At 33.2% G+C, this 20,666-nt stretch overlaps 1 protein-coding gene across 3 annotated transcripts in view; it reads right to left on the bottom strand.

Moving 5' to 3' along the window:
* Positions 1-20,666, bottom strand: part of LOC109533728 (muscarinic acetylcholine receptor DM1) — a 50,684-nt gene that overhangs the window by 17,053 nt on the left and 12,965 nt on the right. For all 3 annotated transcript variants that reach the window (XM_048664343.1, XM_048664339.1, XM_048664348.1), the window contains exons 2-3: positions 2,860-3,017; positions 2,025-2,195 (exon numbers count right to left, since the gene is read on the bottom strand). In XM_048664343.1, the coding sequence (XP_048520300.1) occupies positions 2,025-2,195; positions 2,860-2,956 (268 nt within the window). In that variant the 5' untranslated portion in view covers positions 2,957-3,017. The remainder of the gene's footprint in view (positions 1-2,024; positions 2,196-2,859; positions 3,018-20,666) is intronic.

The raw sequence follows: 20,666 nt of genomic DNA, 5'->3' as shown, positions 1-20,666 counted from the left end.
CCCTCTAGGTGATAGTTCTTGATTACTTTTTGATGAATAATTCGTTCTTATTGCGAAATAGGAGCACTATTTATCAATCTGTAATAAAAGACGTGCGGAAATTCTGTCTTTTTAAAGACAAAAATTTTTGAGGCGAAATACCCAAAAAGAAGTTTGTAAAAAAATGAATCCGCCTCAACAATATAGAACTTATCTACGAAATAAGTATTAGTTGGCTAGCAAAGTTTTTTCTATTTTCTTGAAACATTTTTAGATAAAGTTTTTACAAGACACAAAAGCTTTGGAGGAAACTGTTTCCTAAGAAAATGTAAGACTTTTCGGCATTATTTTAACAAAAACATTTTGGCAAAATTTTAACACAGTCTACTATATAAATATGTACAGTTTACTAACATCCAAAGCTTAATTCGTTAAAAAAGTTATAAATGCGCTCCTTTTTGTGCATAAGATTTATAGATGTTAACCGTTTCAAGGGAGAATTAATTGATTCTTTCTGCGTTAGACAGTATATGGGCGTGCGGCCTATATTGCAGATTTAATTTTATTCTCCCCATCCAATTATGCACTGCCCTGAATACATAATATGACCTAAATACCTAGCGGATGAATTCCCGAAGCTTAGCAAAACAAATCCTTATTTTTCCCGTTTCTAGTCAACCATCATACCGCAATATGTGAGCAGCATTTTTAAAAGCGTTTAAGTTTTTTTGGTGCTACCTTAACCTACAATTAATCCTATAAATTAAAAATACATATTTGAGAGGAACTGAAATGAAGAACGAAATCACGCAAACACTTCAGCAAAGAGTATAGAAGTGATAACTGTAAAGTAAAATAGAACTAAGCAGAAACAGGATTGAGAAATACCACAAAAAACACAAGTTTCTACAGAGAATCTGGCGTAATATAATTGTAATAAAACAAAAACTAGTGAATAAAATCAACTACTTGAAACTCTTTTCGCTAGTAAACGATTGCAGGAATAATAAGAGAAAGTAATATAATAATAAAAGTAAGAACTAATGCACAAGAAGGTAATATCAATTAAAATATTTGCAAAGATGATTGAGGAATATTTGAGCAAAAATTTGTTGCAGCAAAGCGAAAACATAGAGAATAATGCGACTATTTGAAACCTTGTTCGCAAGTAAACGACTACAATATTTTAGAGGAACGTATATCAAGAGAAAGTAAATGCAAAACATTGAATAATTAAGAAATAGTCCACAAAACAAATTAAGCTTATTGTAAACAGAATTTCGGAATTTTTCAGCAAATGTTTCTACAAACAACTTGGCGCTACCAAACAAAAAAACAGCAAATAATTGCATCTACTTTAAACCCTTTTTACAAGTAAACAATTACAATAAATTAGAGAACGTATCTTACGTGACACTAATGATTAATGAATACGTAAGCAGTAATTTACAAGGACAGGTGAATTAAGTTCATTGTAAACAGGATTGAGGAACATTTTAACGAAAATGTTTAGAAATAATTTGGGGCAACAAAAGCAAAAACCAGAAAATAAAAGCATCTACTTGAAACCCTTTTCGCAAGTAATCAATAACAATATTTTACAGGAAGGTATATTAAGGGATAATAATACAATAATTAAATAATTATTATGCAAAAAGTAATTCGCGAGATGAAGATATCAATTAAGATCATTGTAAAGAGGATTGAGGAATATTTTAGCAAACATTTCTAAACAGGTGTGTTTGTGAGTACAATAATTTACTACTACTGGAAACCTTTTCGGCAAGTAATTAATTACAATATTTTGGAGAACAAACTTTTTTTAATTCACAAGAAGAACAAACTGAAATTAAAAGAGGAACATCGCCAGATTGTTCGAAAAATCACTTACTCAAAACAATAATAAAACAGGAAGATAAATTGAGACCAGACCGAATACTAAACGGTGAAATTTAGAGATTCGACTGAATATTATTGTGACACCAAAAGATTGTTTTTATGCATGTCTATTGTGCACGATTTTTGTATAATGCATTGAAACTTACCCAATAGTGTTGAAATAGTGAAGAGCGGCATGGAAATGAGCCCGATGGCAAAATCAGCGACGGCGAGGGAGAACAGGAAATAGTTGCTTATTGTTTGCAGTTGCTTATCTATCTTGAATGATATCATTACCATAATGTTTCCCACCACTGTGAGCAGTGACAAAATTGCAGCTGAAACAAAAAGTTTACAAATTAATACAAAACCATCATAATGTCGTGTTCTTCAGTACAAGAATGGCTAAATAATTCAATTAAATCAATGTTTTCATGCCTAATTGGTGAAATAGCTTTTGCTTTTGAATAAATATAAATTACAGCATGTAGCAGGTCACTTTAAACAAATTAGTGCTTTTTTATTTGCAGAATAATTACGTAAAATGTAAATTTACAGAACAAAACGGTACTTAAAAGCTTTTTCTAAAAGCCACACCATGTCCTGTTGCCCATTATATTTGCAGCTGTTGGAATGGTGTAAAGAATTAATTATTTAATAATAAAGGCTTCTCGGCTGCCCGAATTTTATATTTTCACTTTTTATCTCCTAAAATCTGGCCTGAGGAACTTAGAACTTAGAAGTTGGCTAGAATCAACGAAGCAACAAGACGCTATTGAGTTAATAACAATATACTGGATACTACAGATTCAAGATAGAGGATCATCTCAAACTCAGTTATGCGCAATCTTCAATTAATAGAGTGAGTAATAGAAACAGACACCACGATCTGAAGATATGGAGGCACTAGATATTGAAGAGAAGAAAACAAAGTCAAAGTAAATAATGGAAGTAGAGAAGCGGATAATGTTGAAACCAGAACGTAAAGTAAATGCAACTTACCAATAGTGCCGATGAAGACGACTTGTGTAATAGTATACGTTGCCTCGTGGGAAGCAAAGGTGGCGACAGATGCATTTGTCGGTAGCGAAGTGTTCATGTTGTCACGAGGACCCTGTAGCTGGACGTCGCCTCATGTCGCCTGCTCGCCCTCGCTGAAGCTGAGACCAAACAAACAAGATTTATCTCCCGAATGATCATTGTAGCTTATTACGAATTTATATACACAATTTTCCTGAATTACATTTTCTCAACTGATTTATGGGCAGTGTTTCAAAATGATGACCTGAAAGCTTTGCGGGTGATAAATCAGGAATAGTTGCAGTCCTCGCACTGAAACAGGTTGATACATAGTTTGTTGATGTTTATTAGTTGTAAATGCTGTTATTAGAGTGTTTTTACATGAGATGCAAAACAAGATTTTCAACTTTTACTTTTGAGTTATTGACGGCGGAAAGCTATGCGGACAGGAAATAAATGTCTCTTTACACTTGTAGCTGTTCTGGGTACAGATTTGGTTTAATGATGCGATCTATTATGGGGCTTAACATTTTTTAAATAATTTATACACAAAATTGTGAACAAAGCTTCACTGCAGTGAACAACCGAGTTTTTTTACTTTGTAGACATTTATTTTTTTACCTGACGCGTGATTTTTCGAAAGTTCTAAGCTTAAAGAATCCCGATCTTCACTACGAGCAAGAATATACAGCTCAAGGTGCCTCCTAAAAGATTTCGGGCAGTAGTCAGTACTTAAAAAGAMAAATATTTTGAAGCTRTATAAAATGTGCATTAATTGCTCATAGTRGAAAAGTTATTCATAAAAGAAATAAWCCTGTTCGCAACAGAATCGCTGAAMGTCGATGCAAGACAGCAAAAGCACTGTAGGTTTTTTCGTGGAAAAAKTCCCTAAAGAKTTGARAAGTAAATATGTATAAACRCGTACGTTATGCAAAACCTCCWGCCACATTTGCGGCAGCGAAAAATCTTATTAGCTRTCTTAGAGTCACTACAGTCGTAAAATCTATAGTTGAAGAAAATATAYAGACCTGGAATTAGCAGAAGCTCTAACAATGAGGAAAATTTACAATATATRCAAGGATTTAAATCAGTCTGATGAGTCTTAACASTTCTATAGCTTCCAGTTTTCCAAGAAAATATGCTTCAGAGCCAAATTTGCCCTAACTTAGAAACTGGATAATTCAATTCCTGTGAGCGGTTTGTTTTCTGTTGTAGCTCAATTATTTTTCGTCAATCTCCGTTTTTGTCAAAGTTTAGTGCTTCAGAGGGAGACAGAGAATTCAAGAACTCCTGTCCACTTGCTGAAAGTTGCTCCCAATTGTGCAAAAAAAATTGTTTTTGGATTTCAACACCAAAGGCAGAAAGACAGACTTTTGGAATATATTTTTCGCTTAGCTTTCGGTTTTTGGTCTGGGGGCGATTTTCCAAATATAGAGCTCAAGTTYAAGCTAAAGCTTTATGTTAAATGCAGAAATCGTTTCAAATCCTTGAAATCCGAACAATATTTTTTGTTCAACTGCGTGCCTGCCAATTTTTAACAAATTTGGAATTGGTTCATTTCCACCCTGTAGRGACYTTATCTGCTGAACTACATTTTTGCAAAAACWCATAGTGACCGAAKAATAATTGAACTAAGTGACACTTGAAACAGAAATSAGATCGCTCGTAGCAAGCAAAAGTGAWCMWGTTCCAAAGAGTTAGGGCACATTTGATCGTGTAGMAWTTATTTTCTTGAGCACTTTAGTTCAAARTKYTTCAAAAAYTATTTCGATTAAKAWWAAAYKTGRACTTCCAGGCAKYKACACCTGCAGTATTAGCGATAAATATGAAATAAAAACAACAACAACATTTTTAGGGTTTTATAACCGTGAAAGAGAGACAAGAAGGAAAATTTTGAAYAGCAAGRAATTAGTAGTCAGAGCATTGGACTTGCARAAAAAACCCAGACGAGGCAGACTTTTATTGTTATCCTGGTAATACCRAAGGCGAAGAAATCAGAATAAGTTATATCATGCCTACATCATTTTGGGTATCATGCAGTGTAAGAAATTTAGAATATTTAGTGAYTCCTGTTGAGGTCGAAATAAAACTACCACCTCTTTAATTAAATTCATTCATTACGGAGTTATTTCTACACAAAGACTGGGCACCACAAGAATTTCTCGTCCGATAAGGTTAATTTGATATGGGAAACGAATATCAGACTAATTAACTAGCAAACCAAAGCTGAAACTGTTGAAAACTGGTTGGATGAAGTTAAGGGAGCCCGAACAAAACCTAGAGCATTTAAAGTCATAAAAGTAGATCAGTTGTAAATTTGTCAATGGAATGAGCTTTTTTGCGCCTAGATTGAAAATAAATTTTCCAATTGCTGTTAAACCTATTCGAGAAATTGTATTTATGTGAAGCCATTCGTCTTCTGTATACTGCGTTTAGAGAAAATTGCAATGGACTATTGGAAACTTGTATGTTTTGTACAAGCGCCATTATTCCAACTGATAATTTTATAGGAACACATCAATTTGCATTGTCTGACAGAAAAAAAAACACAGGTAACAAAGTCTTATACGTTACTTTCTAGGTTTACATCGGTTTTCTAATTTCTTGCCTACTAAGAAAAAGTGGAAAAGCGTGCAACATTTTAAGCGGTTTAGTGGCCATAAAGCCAAACGTTTTTTTGATAGTTTGATACAGATCACAAGAAGCAAATGATCAAGATCTAGGTACTGATCTACTGACGCTTTTCGTAAAAAGCTAATTATAAGCACAACTGTCGGCACAAAGAAGAAAACTGCAAAAAATATTGAAATTTGCGCTTCCCTTTGTGTTGATTGTTAATAGAGCCCTTGGTCAAAGCCTTGACTCTCTATTGCAATTATTAGTAACTTTGTTGATTTATGCAGGTGGTTTTCTTGACCCAGGCCCTCAAGGAGAAAAAGGGGGTGGGAGTTTCCTGATTAATATGTTATTTAAATACCATGTTATATAATCACCGGGTTCTTCGAAATCAGGGCCGCAATTTAGTTAACTAGGTCATTAATCTCGGATATTGGGAGAAGCAGAAATTGAATTGGCTGCGGGTTTAATGGCTGAGTATTTTGGAGTGGTACTGTTTTGATTTTTTGGGGGACTTAATGGAGTTGGGGATTTTTTGTTCTTTTGGGCATAGGAAGTACCTGCTTCCGCTTTACTGTTGAATGAGCGATTACTGGCTCACACTTGAAATCACTGGCAGGGTAAGGCCCTCCGCAGTTACAGCAGTTTGTTGGAATACCGGTGGGTTTGAACCAGGATTTATAAAATGTTTGTCTTCACTTCTGTGGCAGAAAGTGTTTGTGCCACAGTTGGACAGGGCTGGGAGGAGTAAATTAATATGCCTGCGGTGGTTTTTTTGATTGGTGATGAATTTCCAAATTTTTTAAGCTTGGTTCTCATGGGTCCGGAATGCTATGCGGAAGCGGAGTGTGGAAAGTGTGCGCGCAGCCTACTACTACCACTACTACGCGCGGAAAAATTAACGCAGTTCACATGTATCCGGATTATTTTTTCGCATTCCGCCGACAGTGTTGGCATATCTTTCGGGAAGCGAGACACGACACAACCCCTTTTTCTACATTTTTTCTTCCCAGTATTTTGAGGCGCATGAAATGAACGTTCGACACCAAAAGTTAAATCTGCTCTTGTCTTTGTACGTTCTGAAAAGAAGGAAACAAAGACATCAAAATGAAAGATGGTCGTATAGACGCTGCTGAACATAACCTTTCACTAGAGCATCACTGGAGATAACCTAGGTTTACATCTTCTTCCACACCCATGCGGGAAATATTAAAATTTGGAAATATCTGCGTATGGGCGGAGCGAACGCATCCGGCAAACTTCTGATTGGTCGGAAGGTTTTCCACATTCCGCATTCCGGACTCATGAGAACCCAGCTTAAAGGCGATTTTGACGGGTTTAGGAGTGGTTGGCGCGCGTTGGTGTTTGGGGTCTGGTGGGAGCCTTTGAGGCTCTTAGTGGTGAAAAATTCGAGTCCGCGTGGGCTTCTCTAGGCTCATTTGAGGTTGTCTTATTTTCGTATTGAACCGGGTGGCGTTTAGGGTGTTTTGAACTTGCAAGCGGAGCGATAGTTGCCCATCACACACGGAGTGGAGAAAAGAGTTCTCCTCTCCGAGCGTGTCGAGGGATTCGAGGGCTTCTGGGGAGCTTGGTCTTGAGAACTTTTGGTTTTTACACTTACTCGTCTCTTTTGCAGGTTCTGAGCGTTTACGCTTCGCTTTGCACGTGTTTTGATTTCACTGGCACGGTTGATTTTGATGGGCGGCTGAGCACTTTTAGGCCGTTATGCGGCCTAAGGGACTTTTTCTCTATAGAGACACAAGTGAATTTATCGTTTTAGAAATGCACGGGTTTGAAAGCACGTGGTTTCGCGCACTCCAAATATGACTGAGGGTTGGCTTTTGACGATGCGAAGTTTACGAAGTTCACCTGATGGATACCCAGAGCAGGATCGTTTGGTTCGCACTTCGAAGAAGAAAAATAAAAATCTGCTAACATTTTTTAGACAAGTTACTAACTATCAGAGTTTATTTTTTGTTCATAATGTTGTAGTGGTAATATTTCAGTTACAGGTGTTTCATCAGGAAGAGGCATTATTTTAACCACACATTCTAGGCCTGAAAATAACCCTAGTTTTCTACAAGGGAGTTTTTTTCATGGAATGGACCAAGAATTGTAGTTTTGAATGCTCTACTAAAAACCAATTTTATTTTTCTAAAATTTGACAGCTGTCAAGAGATATTTGGGAAAAACTTATTTCTGGTAAATTTTTAAATTACTCCTGTCTCAATTGATATTAATTTGATAGAAAAACATTAAATTCGAAAACTTGTAGGATGGCATAAGGCATTTCTCCAAAATAACTGTAATTTTTGACATATGACACAAATTTGAGTTTTTTGAAATGGCAATCATACTTGATTATTGCTTTACCGATTAGAACATTTTATTACGATTTCTCCGATATATCATATCGTTAGGTTTTTCCTAAAATAAAGTGTCTGCGAACAATTGATACTTTTTCAATTAAATTGATAGAAGTTAGCCATGGAAAATCGTATAAGACACACAGCATTGTTTCCATAGTAACAAATAATAACAGTATACTTCAGTATTTATTTTGACAACTACGTTAAAGTTGGCAATAACTTTATTTTAATTAAGACGTCTGCTCATCTAAAGTGTTTGTTATAAAAATTAAATCATATAAATAATAATTAAATTTTAACTCTAGAAATTTTAATTTTTATTGTAAAAAGTTTACCATTATTATCAATGAAATATTTCAACGCTTTAAAACTGGAAAAGTTGCTTTTCTTGCGGACTGACCATCAATATTTTCAAATGCTCGAACAACAGCTTCTTTAAATGCATTTAAATCGAAATATTTGTTTTTGTAAACTGTGTTTGTACGGCTCCCCACAAAAAGAAATCCAAAGGTGAAAGATCCGGTGATGGAGGTTGGAGATGGCCATAAAATAGGGCCATTTCGTCCAATTCAAGCCCCAGGAAATGTTACATCCAGGTGACTCCGCACGGGAAAAATTATGCGGAAGAGCGCCATCATGTTGAAACCATTGCACATTGCACCATGTTTCCAAATCTATGTCGTCCAACATAAAATTCGGGTTATTCCGAAGGAATTGAAGATACCGACTCCGATTTAAGGTGCCTTCAAAAATAAAGGGTCCAAGAATTTTTTAACCTACCATTCCGCTCCAAACGATAAACCCAAATTTAATTTGTGGTCTCCTTTGCTCAACGTGGTGGGATTTGTTCGATTCCAAAAATTGCGTCAATTAAACATACCACAATTTGTAAATCGGGGTTCATCGGTCCACAATATTTTATAAGGGAATTTGAATGGGATTCTGCTACGATCTCTCTGGTTGAAATCTATTAATTCTGGCTGGAAAATGGCCAAGACATTAACCTCCACATCTTCATTTATTACTTTATCTTCATTTCTTGGCTGCGTAAAACTTCCATTGTGCAAAACAAGTGCCCAAATTGTCGTATAATCGTTTGAATGTTTTCAAGGACGGTTAACGACGGCCAAAATACGTCTGAAAATAGTAATCAGAGGCTCGTCCAGCATTTTTATCACAACCTAATGTAGGTTTTAATCATGTTGCGCTTTTCCTGATTGGAATAATTCATTTTTATGATAAAACTAACTTAAATTGCTAAGTTGAATTTAAACTTGAGTGTCAAAAATTGAAAGATGCTGTTATTATTTGTTGCTATGGAAGCAATTTGTTGCTATGTCTTATACTATTTTCCATGGCTAACTTCGATCAACTAAATTGAAAAACTGTAAATTGTTCGCAGACACTTTATTTTCGAAAAACCCTAACGATGTGATACATCACAGAAATCGTAATAAAATGCTCTATTTGGTAAAGCAATAATGAAGTATGGTTACCATTGAAAAACTTCAAATTTGGGTCAAATATGTCAAAAATGACTCTCAAAATTGGAGAAATGTCATATGACATTTGGTTTGGAATTCAATTTTCTACAAGTTTTCTATTTAATATTTTCCTGTCAAATTAATATCAATGAAGCCATGCGCAATTTAAAAATTTACCATAAATAAGTTTTCCCAAATATCTCTTGACAGCTGTCGAATTTTAGAAAAATAAAATTGGTTTCGAGTAGAGCATTCAACACTACACTTCTTTGTCCATTTAGCAGTTACGAAAAGTTTTCGTAACTGCTACAGTTTCGAAGATCCCTGTACTGGTCATCGAAAAAAGTCACCCGTACTTATATAAACTACTGCACAAAAATGCTTCGTCACKGATTTACACGGTGTCAAAATTTTATTTAAAAAATGCAAAATGATAAATTTCTTCAAAATGCATGGAGATATTTTGAATCAATCAGTGACTAGGAAAGACGCATTCCTGGCTTTCCTTTCTCTATGGAGGTTTTATCGATATATGGCGCCATCGAACGTATATGAACTTCCCATTGATCATCGCGTGCAAACAAAAGATAAATTACACAGTTAACTTTAATTATTCACCATATTTTTTGCTAGTTATTTCTCTCTTGTGGGTAAACAAAGTGGACTGAAATATAGAAGTAGCTCATTTTCTGCAAAAAAATATGCGCCGAAACTGTAAACCTGCATTTGTCCCACCCTTCATGACAAAATGAAATCCCTCGGTTATAACAAGCAAATGAATATGTCAAGCAAACCCCCTTCATATTGAAATTGTCGAAACTTTCGAAGGCATTTTCGCCGTATAAATCAAAAGATATTTCATTAGTAGCTCGAGAACTGTTATAATTATTGGCAAAATCATAATAACCAACCCAGTCGCTAGACGTCAGTTGCATATGTGGAATAGCATAACTAATAACTATTCCAGCTTCCTCTGCTGCTAACTTTATCGGTCGCAGTTACAGGCTGATGCATCTGTTAAACGTTGTAATTCATATTTGCTTTGCAAATAGCTTTGCGGATGAAAAAAGTTTCTATGCAAAAGTTGCCGCATAGAATTGCTCGTCAATGCCATCATTAAAACCAGATCAACTGTAAACCATTTCATTAGAGGCAACATGTGATTGGCAATTCTTTGTATGATCGGATGGATATAAAACATTCCCTATGCATAATTTACTATGGGAATGACAATGTTTCACGTAATTGCATTGGCAAATGATTTTGCAATTGTGGCTGATTTAATGATTCATAGTCAGCGAAGTGAAATATTTGAAATTTGACAAGCATGATTTTATTCTCAAAGTATTTTGAAAGCGCTCTTATTAAACATATTCCTGCAACGTGGTTTTGCGTGCAAAAAAGCGTTATTTTTAGGAAATAGTGAAAATGATGCATTATATGTTCTGTACTCTATTTAACTGGGAGAAAAATTTGGAATTGTGCGCAATTTGTGAAATTTGATCAGTGAGTTTTCAAAATAAATTTGAAAAACCGGAATTAGAAATTGTGACTAAAATGATATCATTAGAACGCTAGACACAAACAACATCAAAATAATTATTTTTTTTGCTGAAAATTCCTAAACATTTTCCTGTTATTATAGCGAATTTTGACAATAAAACTACATTACTAACTCATGAGAATTTTCCAAACGAATACACTTATCGAGTTAGTAGCAAAGGCTAATAAAAAGTACAAATTTTATCAAGGCGAAGATCCGTGCAACGTTCGTTCAAGTGAAACATATTGGAAAATTACAGCTGGAACCAAAAGCTTCCATTGAGGTTTGAGTTATGGATTACACAAGAAAGTCATTATGCTTTTGTTAAAAAAGACCGCCATTTTTCTAATCCTTCTAGTGGGAGCAATCTAATTTAATACTTAGCGATTTGCCACTCCTGCAGAAATACGTAGTCAAGATATTTTTGAAAACCAGTTGAAAACTCGGAAAATGTGCATAATATAAATATTTTTATTTTCTTGAAATCCATCCTGTATCGTAAATCTGTTATTTTTCAAAGAACATATGTGCAACTAGTAAGAATAAGAACTCTATCTAAAGCATTGAAAAATACAATTTTTTGTAAAACTTTATACAATTAGAAACTTTCTTTTGAGTTGATTTAGTAAAGTATATCAACTTTTTCATCATGTACTTCACCCTTGTGACTTTTTGCAATCAATTTTCCCAATCTATTTACGAATGTTTGCCGGTCATGTATTCCAGAGTCAAACACGATCGAAAAGCCATTAATCCTTAAACTCAGTTTCCAGTAAAAAATTTATGTCAGAAAAAGAAAAATATGGGTTTTAAAAAACCGTCTTGTGCATTCCGATAAATCTCGTGAGCATTTAAACTATAAATAACGTTGCGATGTTGTACGTTTAATTGTTTAGATATTTTATATGATTCTTACTCTTTTAAGACATTTCCCTTAAGGAAATCAAATGGTCTGAGTTCAATCGATTCGAAAGATCCATCAGAAAGATTGGAGCTTTCAATAAATTCAATTCGGTTGCTACAACTGCTTACAAATTATAAAGCGAATACAGTGACAATGGTTTATTCGAAATATAAAAGTCAAACAGAATAACTGACTGACAACAATTAAAGTGTGCTAAATGCACTAATTTTCAGAAGTACCTGAGAATGTGTAAGAGCCTAGCCGGAAGATAAAAGTAGAATTGTAAACTGATACGCGCTTAAAAGTGCACAAAATGGCCTCCGGGATTAAGCTCTATGAATAAGCGTGCTTTGATGTAGCATTCCATGCTCAAAAAGACTTTTCATTATTTAGCTTATCCGCTTTATGTTCAGGGCGGAGATTTTGCAAATTGGTTGCCCGGTTACTCTAAGAAACTCCAACGTTCAACTCAATTAATTAATCTGATTGTCAGTGGAAGAATATTCGGGTCGTTCTAATAAGATAAGTAAATTTTCAATTTTTTATTGAATCCAGTACAGCAACAATTTGAAATTAATTACGAAAAAAATTCCAAGGCAACTTCAAATGTTTTTGATTTCTGCCCATATACTTGCTAAAAGTATCTTCCCTTTTTCTCGTACTTATTTATTTGATGTTCAAATTTACTTTTAGAAACATTAGAAATACAAATTTAATGACGACTAAATAAGAAGACAATTAACCTCTGATTGCTAAAAATCGTTTAATTCCATACCTTATAAATAAAAATTAATTTCCATGTAAAATCAAGCATTTTCAAGTCTACTTTTTGGACATGTATTTATAAATAGCTTAATTGGCCAATCTATGGTGGAAAATTCATAATTGGTCTCTCCATTTATTTCAAACGTCTAATAATCTTATTAGGAAACACTGAAATGAAGAAAGAGGATTATTCGTAATTGAAGGAACTGGAAATTCCGCTTAGAATTCTCTTTGCTTTCCGTTACCATTTAGACTAAGGCGATAAAGAAAGATGAAAATTTTGCTATGGAGCCAACGGTTTGTCCCATATTGAGTACAATTTTATTAGGACAGTAACACTAATTAGCATTAAGATGTTTTAGAGGCACTAAAAAATTAGACTGGGGAAAAATGTTTAAAAAATGGCAAGTTTTACTGATTAAATATTGGTCTTTATTGTAGGGTTTAATTTGGGGATTTAATTTTATTGAAATGAGTTTTTTTATTTATCTGATGGAATATTGTTTTGCAATTAATTACTGATCACTTTTGAAGGTATTAATATAAAATTTTCACATCAGTATCTTTTCGTTGATTTTAAATCTAGTTCAGAAAATTTATCCTTTCAAATTTTCAAAATTTGTTGATTGTAAAATTTTACACTTCAAGGCATTTCCATAAGCTTGAAAAATTCTTACGTTGAAACGTTAACAATGATTAGTATGAAACTTGTGAGTCTGCAAGCTTTTAGGCAATCGCATCATTCCTTCTGACGTTTTGCAAGGATGGGCGCCTTCATCCTCAGGAGTTTTTGTTCTAAAAGTCACATTAGTCAGACAAGACCATCAATAATTGTTTAACGTGTGTAGCCAAAAGTCTTACTCTTATTAATCATTAATACGTTTTTAAATGCAAATTAAACAGAATTGTGTGAAAATGGGCATCTTTTTTAAATTTATTAAATCTTAAACGACTAATACATTTAACATAAAGCGGTAAACTTGTTTAGATGCTCATTAAACTAACGACCGGATTGTTTCTTGGTAATAAAAAATTGAGAAATCTGGAAAAACTTTGTTCTTAAATGGTCTTCAAAACTTAAAAAATTCAGTCTTAAAAATGATTGGATATTTAGGTAACTCTTTTTTTATGAAAAAATGTAGGATATTGTGTCTTGAGGAGCTTTCAAACTTAAAACAATTAATATATTGAAGTCTAAACTAAAGCCTGATAGTTGATGAGCGGATTAAAAGTTTGTCAAGCTACTTTGAGATGAAAAAATATTTTGCCAAATTTTCCACCGCTTTACTTTAAAAAAACTTCAACTGGTGTTAAATTGTACGGCTGGTTGACAGAAAAGTAAACTAATTTGAATGGGAAGTAATAAGAACTATGTTTTCGTCTAGCAAAAGTTTTGAGATTTGGCTCTGAGATCCAAAAATTGGGCTCAAGAAGCGTAAATAGCTTCAAATTTATGACCGACAATACCCAAAGACTTGGAAATTGTTTGCCCATTTTTTTTACTATGTGAGTAAAGTTTTGCTTTCTAGAAGTTGACAAGACAGTCTCATAAAAAGAACTCATAAAACTGCCTTCTAAATTAGTCGAAAAAATTATTTTTAATAGAACTTTTCTGATGACTTTGAACAGAGGTTTACACCCTAGGCAAATCTAATATGCATTTTGCGAGTATTTTAAAATTAAAGTTTCATTTTTTTGTATAGAAGACTGCAAGGTTTTGCCATTTAGTAGGACTGAAACATTTTCAGTAATTAAATAATTTATATTTCCTTGCAGATTAAGAATTTTGCACAAAAAATCAACAATAGAATAGGGAGAAGAAAGCCATAATTAAATAAGACTAACTAATCATTTAAAGCAAAAAATAACTAAATTTGTTTATAGTTTTATTCAATGACTTGAGAGAAAAAATGAAGAGTTTTCAACAGACAAAAAATTAAAATGTTTAAAAATGCATATCTCAGGACGATTTTGGCTAATTGTCTTCAGATATAAACCTGCAAGACAGACTATCGATTAAATGAAAACGACTTGTTCAATTAGCAATGTACATGCTATAAATTAAATTCACGCATAAAACAGAGTTATAGCCAGAGCATAAAATTTGTAGCTTAAATAACAATTAACTAAAATAATGCCTCCAAATATATGCCAAGGCTTAAAGTAGCAACAACGCTACACATAGAAACTGATAATGGTGGAAAACACCAAAACGTATTTTAATTGATAAATAGACAATAGATGACTGAAGCCCAGCAACTGATTTTGTTTGGAACTAAAATAATGACAAATCAATTTAATTTAGCATGAAATTAGCTTTAGTTGTTCAGTTCCAAGACGATATATGCTCCAAATCACCAAATGTAAGCTCGATTTAAATCCAAATCCTTATTGAGTTCTACGCATTTCCCTTGTTCTTATCTTTGTGGTTATTAAATAGATTTAAGTTCCCATATTGGTAGTCGTGAACAATAACAATTTAGAGACATAATAAGAGAACAATAATGGCAAATACGCAAAAATTCAATATAAATTTCAAACTACCACGATCTTCCCAAATGGAGAAAGAAATAGCAACAACTGAAACCTAAAATAATTCTTCAAATCAACTTAGATCAGCTAGTTTTAGTTTAAAAAATTAGAAATTCCCGTTCAAAAATATTCGGTAGAACATGACGTAAAATTCAAAATTATTATCAATTGTTATGCAAAAATTGATAATTAATAATAATAGTCTGACAGCCATGCTCTTGCTGCATGAAAAATGCAACAACAGAATATTGGATATTCTAAACCCAGGCAATATAAAGGGGGCCCTAAAGGCATAAATTAAAATTCACCTGATTTATCATAGCGGCCTTCAAGCTCGATGGTCCGTGATGTTAGCATTGAAATTTTCGGCATGATCGATATCTGGAACGTTCATCTCTGCCACTCCAATAATAATTCGAAATGTTCGTTTGATGAAATGTGCAGTGCTAACATTCAACCGTAATGAGAATTAATTCAAAGCTAAGTTTATCATTGATTTGTGAAACACCTAATGGACATCGACTGGCATTTATGGCTGTTTCAATGCGATAGAAAATTCGATTGTTGGATGCCGCACTTGTGACAACTGATGAACAATCACGAGGATGAGAAGTTGACTTGTTTTTGGACAAGTTTACTAATGCTCTAAACAGCATATTTGAAAGAAACTCAATTCAAAAAGGAAGAAAGTAAGGAAAAAGATTACGTAACGTTGATGCAAACTAACCCAAAGAAACAACAGGATGGTAAAGTAATGAAAAAGGAAACAGTAAACTAAGCAGCGGAAAGGTAACAGATACGAGCTGAAAGGCTAAAAGAAACAACCCTTGCGGAATCAAAGTCTAATAAACTAACCAATGTTCAATCCTCATGTTACTCGTAACTGCAGTATAAACATGTTCGTGCCATTCAACAATGATAAGTTAAGTCAGTTAATGGAGCTTCAAAGTAGATCTAATAAATGCTGTTAATAGTGGGTTTGATGCAGTCGGTATATTTTGTACAGGTTGTTTGGAGCCAGGCGACAATATTTTTCCTGCCGCCGTCGATTTAATGATCAGATTTCCAGATACGTATGGATGTATATGATCGTGGATGAATATGACCAAATTTGTTCAATAGCTAGTTTTTCATCCTAAGCATCTTTTGTCTCAATTTTTCTTAGCGAATATAGAATATTGGCAGTTTAGAGGAGGTGGTAGAATATATGTCCAGATTTATACAAATCAAGATAAAAATATTCATGTAGCGATAGTCCCGTTGAAAACTTGGATTCTGGAGCAGTTTTAAATGCTATTTACTTGAATACTTAGGTAGACAAGTGTTTTTATTGAATTTGTGCTACGAAAAATGCCTTGAAATAATATACATTAATAATCAGTAATAATGATTGTAAAGCATAATCGCCAATATTTTCTGCGCTCTATAGGATTAAGTCCCTGAAAGCGTTTTCAGTCCACATTAATAATACACTAAAACGGTATTTATTGCAAAGAGAGACCGTTTGAAATAAAACATTTCATAACATGATTGAAGTTGCGTAAATGAAAATAGCGCAAGTATTGCAGAAAGTTCAAATCTATAAGACTTAAAATTGTTAATCCAAATTCACAATCAACTTTTCGCCTTTGATTTAAAACACATACTTAGACTCTGAATTAACGCAAGAAAATGAATTTGACAGCAAACATGTTTTAGAATTACGCATTTTTTCTTAAATTAGTTTTCGCTGTTTAATTAAATTTGTTTTTATTTTAAAATTTTGGGTTCAGATCAGTCCTTCACTTGCTCCAGTTGCTGTTTACATTTAACTATTTTTAAAAAAGTTATTAAAATAAAGGGTACTGGAAACTAGTTGAGTAGTTGATGATTGATTTTTTTGCGGTATAAAATAGTTATTAATATTATTAATAAATAAGTTATTGCGAAACGAAGCTAAGCCAAATTGCTTGGTTGCTAAATGCACCAAAACAGCAAGTTGTATAATAAAACAATTCAAATATTTAAAAGTGCAATTTTGTCTAACAATTTTGTATAAATGAGCCAACAAGTTTTCTTTGTGTAATTTTATAGGCTTCCCTGTTCTTATTAGTATCGCTAACAAGTTATCCCAACCTGTGTGCTAAAAAATACAATTTATTCATATTGAATTCTCACATTACATTTGACAGTCTAATGCTTCAAATTTTCTGTATTCATTATTAGAAAATTTGATGATTTCTAAGTGCCCTCAAAGAAGTGAGTCTTTCCAGAAATATTTCTTACAATGTTTTCAACTAATATTTTGTTAAAAATTCACGTAATATCCACGCCGCATTTAAATTTACGCGGATAAAACGCTTATATGGTAAGCTTTATCGAGTAAGGTCCAGCCCATATATTCTTACAGCCTACATTATGATAAATTATCATTAAACTGTTAAATCGGTTTACAAGCCCATTTAACACGTTCTAGAGGTATTCATCACAGTTAGCTTAACCATATGATACTATTGAATTATCTGGGCAATTTCGAGTCGTTATCGAATTTAGTAGCCCCATTTGTTACTGAAATGTGAACTCTTTAGCTGCTAGAATGCGTTTGAAATAGAATATTCGATCAAGGAGCTGAGCATTTCACATAGTCAAAGTGTAAAAAAATTCCGAACACTGAAAACATAATAGATAATAGAATAGGAAAAAATAGATAAGATCGCTTCGAAAATAAAATAAGAGTTACGCTTTCGTGATCATGGGTTGAAACATGCGAGTTTTTAGGCCTTTTAGACCGCAAAGGAAAAAGTATCAGTATAAGTATATTTTAATTGTGGTTTTCAACAGTACCAATTTTGCAATGATTTGTAATGATTATGTAAATTTCCGTTATTTTTCATCAACGTGGAACTTTGTCTATTTCTACTCTATTTTGCAAATGAAATCTACAATTTGCAAACCACAAAATAGCAGTGAGATAAAATTTATGGTATTATCATAATTCCGTTAGCATGTTGTTATCGAAATAATCTTAATAGCTAAAAGCTTAACAAGTTCAGTAGACCTCAATATATGCATTTACCTGTTACGAATTTCATGGTAAATAACTCTAATAAATAGCGTTTTTAATGCAAATAATATCATGGAAGAGCAACGTGAGAAATAATGGGCTCCTATTTACCTCCACTTATGCCATGATAGAAAAAAAACACACATTAGATGCATACTAAGTACGACAAGTTACAGAAAATATATGAGCAAACCTGACTAATATTTTAACAGTAAACACACAACAATCCTTATGAAATGAAGAAACAGAGTAAAAACAAAAGTTTATGTAGAAACTTAAAACTAGAAATCTAGTCTCTCAAGTTCAGCATCCAATTGCTGCAAATCACCTACTAAAAATATCGGGCTGCAATCAAAACTTCCTGAAGTTATTGAATTTTTTGCAGACATTTACAACACGTAAGGAATACGTTCATTCAAGCGGAATTTCTCAATATTTTATAGAGTTTGATCGTAATTCTGAGCCAATTGGCCACTCCTATGGTGGATACCTTTCAGAAGTTAAACAATTTCAAAGTTTGCCGCTCAATAACAAAGTCAGTTACAAGCTCCTACATCGAAACATAAAAGTTTTCTGGCTATTTTGATAAGCAAGTCTTGTTGCGGAGATAAAAGTGATTCAAGAGGCAATCGATAATAATCTGGAAACAAACAACTTTAACCTAGAATATTTTAGCCAACTGAAGACGGAAATGTGTATATTTTTGATGCGGACTCTTAGATGGTTGCCAAAGAGTGCGAAACTTTGAATATTAGCGATAGCCATTATTGTAAAAGCTCGCTCACAATTTCAAAGCTTAAACTATTAAATTGCCCTTGAAATTAGCAAACCGGCATATTTTTACTGGCTTTATTTTCACCAGAAAATTTCCCGGCTTTATTTTCACCAGGCTCACTCAAGCAGATCAAATCGTTAATGTCAATTTACTCTGGTCTTAATATCAGATGACTACCTAAGTCTTAGTAAAAGCTTAGACATAATACATGCGACTTTGCTTTTCATCAATCACACAATCGACAGGAAATTCATCTTTGTATTATTTTATATTTATCAGCTCGGTAAAATACCATAAAAGTGGAAAATTCAGCTACATTTAACAACTAGAAAGCATTCACTTGAAAATTTGCAAAACATCAAATTTTCGACCCTTTGGTCTGGAATCTGAATGCTTTTATTATGTATTTGTTATTTTGTACAGCATTGCCTTTTGTCGATTGCTAACAACGATAATAGAACTCGCTCTTTTTACAAAAACCAACGTTTTTACAACAACCGAAACAGCGTTATATGCAAATAAAATAAATGTTATGCCAGTTATGAACAAGGTTGAAAGGCGAATTTGAATAAGTTCTACATAACAATTCTATATGGTTAGGCTATATTAAGACATATTTGGAAACTTGATTAAATGCGGAAAAGGAAAGTAGCAGTTACTTTAAAACGTTCCGAGCTTCAAAGAAGCTTGCTTGGAAGTAGTTTGATATGAAACCAACAATTTAATTAAACCTTAATTATACTTGTTGTGTATAGTTCAATTAAGCAATTTTAGTTTAATGCTGGGTACAAGCTCAAAAATATTCCATTAGAAACTGGCTCATTTTATGGAATTTCAATTGGTTGAAGAACTTGAGGAAACATTTCGCAAGTAAAGTGGTTCAAACTAGAACTTTGCAAAGGTTTAACCAGAAAGTAGTTTTCAGGAAAAAATATAATGCGGCTTGAACAAAATTCTATCAGAAAGCAACAAACACTACAAGAAAATGTTGGTGACAGAAACGTTGAAGAACTCAACAGAAAATACAATACAGCATTAAAATATATTGAACAGAAATTGATTGAACAAATAACTTTACTCGTTTTTATTATTTTAGTGCCAATTACCGTTTCATTGGGGGTTGCTCAGTCATTTAGAGTCTGTTAAAACTGCAAAAACCTGAACGTAATTTTCAATCAAAAACACAGCCTTTAGTAACGCATTTTACGCCTTTGAAAAACCATGAAAAACTTGCAGTTTCGCCTACATCTGCATATTGCGACTACCCACAATTTCAAAACTAAGTTAAAATTAATGGGTTCCTCATTTAAATATTATTACGTCGTATTTGGGACAAAGCTAGTGAAGCAAAGGTCATGTGGTTGTATGAGGGGTAACGCGGAATAATAACAAGTCAAATGTTAAGTAAATAAATTAAAAACAAACATCAATCTGCATTTAAATTGCTTTAGTGGGTGGAGATACTGATATTTTGTACAATTTTAGCTTATTTGAGGAGTGATTCTAAACAAGGTTTTTGAAATAATTTTAATTATTAAATAATAATCTTAATAAAAACCTACAGAAATTAATAAACTCTTAATATTGACAGTGACTATAAGGAAAATCTAAAGTTTTTCAGTGTAAGCTATTTGTCGACTCAGAGAAAGTGAAAATGTAGGCGGCTTAAAATGATCGAACAAAACAGACGAAGGAATAAATTAAAATATTAAAACAGTGGCAAAGTGCTAGTCCCTAAAACTATAAGTAAGTAAATGG

Source organism: Dendroctonus ponderosae, unplaced genomic scaffold (assembly GCF_020466585.1).
Source record: "Dendroctonus ponderosae isolate FM_Combo_2020 unplaced genomic scaffold, Dpon_F_20191213v2 Dpon_F_20191213_1, whole genome shotgun sequence".
NCBI classification, from domain to species: Eukaryota; Metazoa; Arthropoda; class Insecta; order Coleoptera; family Curculionidae; genus Dendroctonus; species Dendroctonus ponderosae.
Note: the sequence above shows the minus strand (reverse complement) of the source record. Positions and strands in the feature narration are given on the sequence as shown.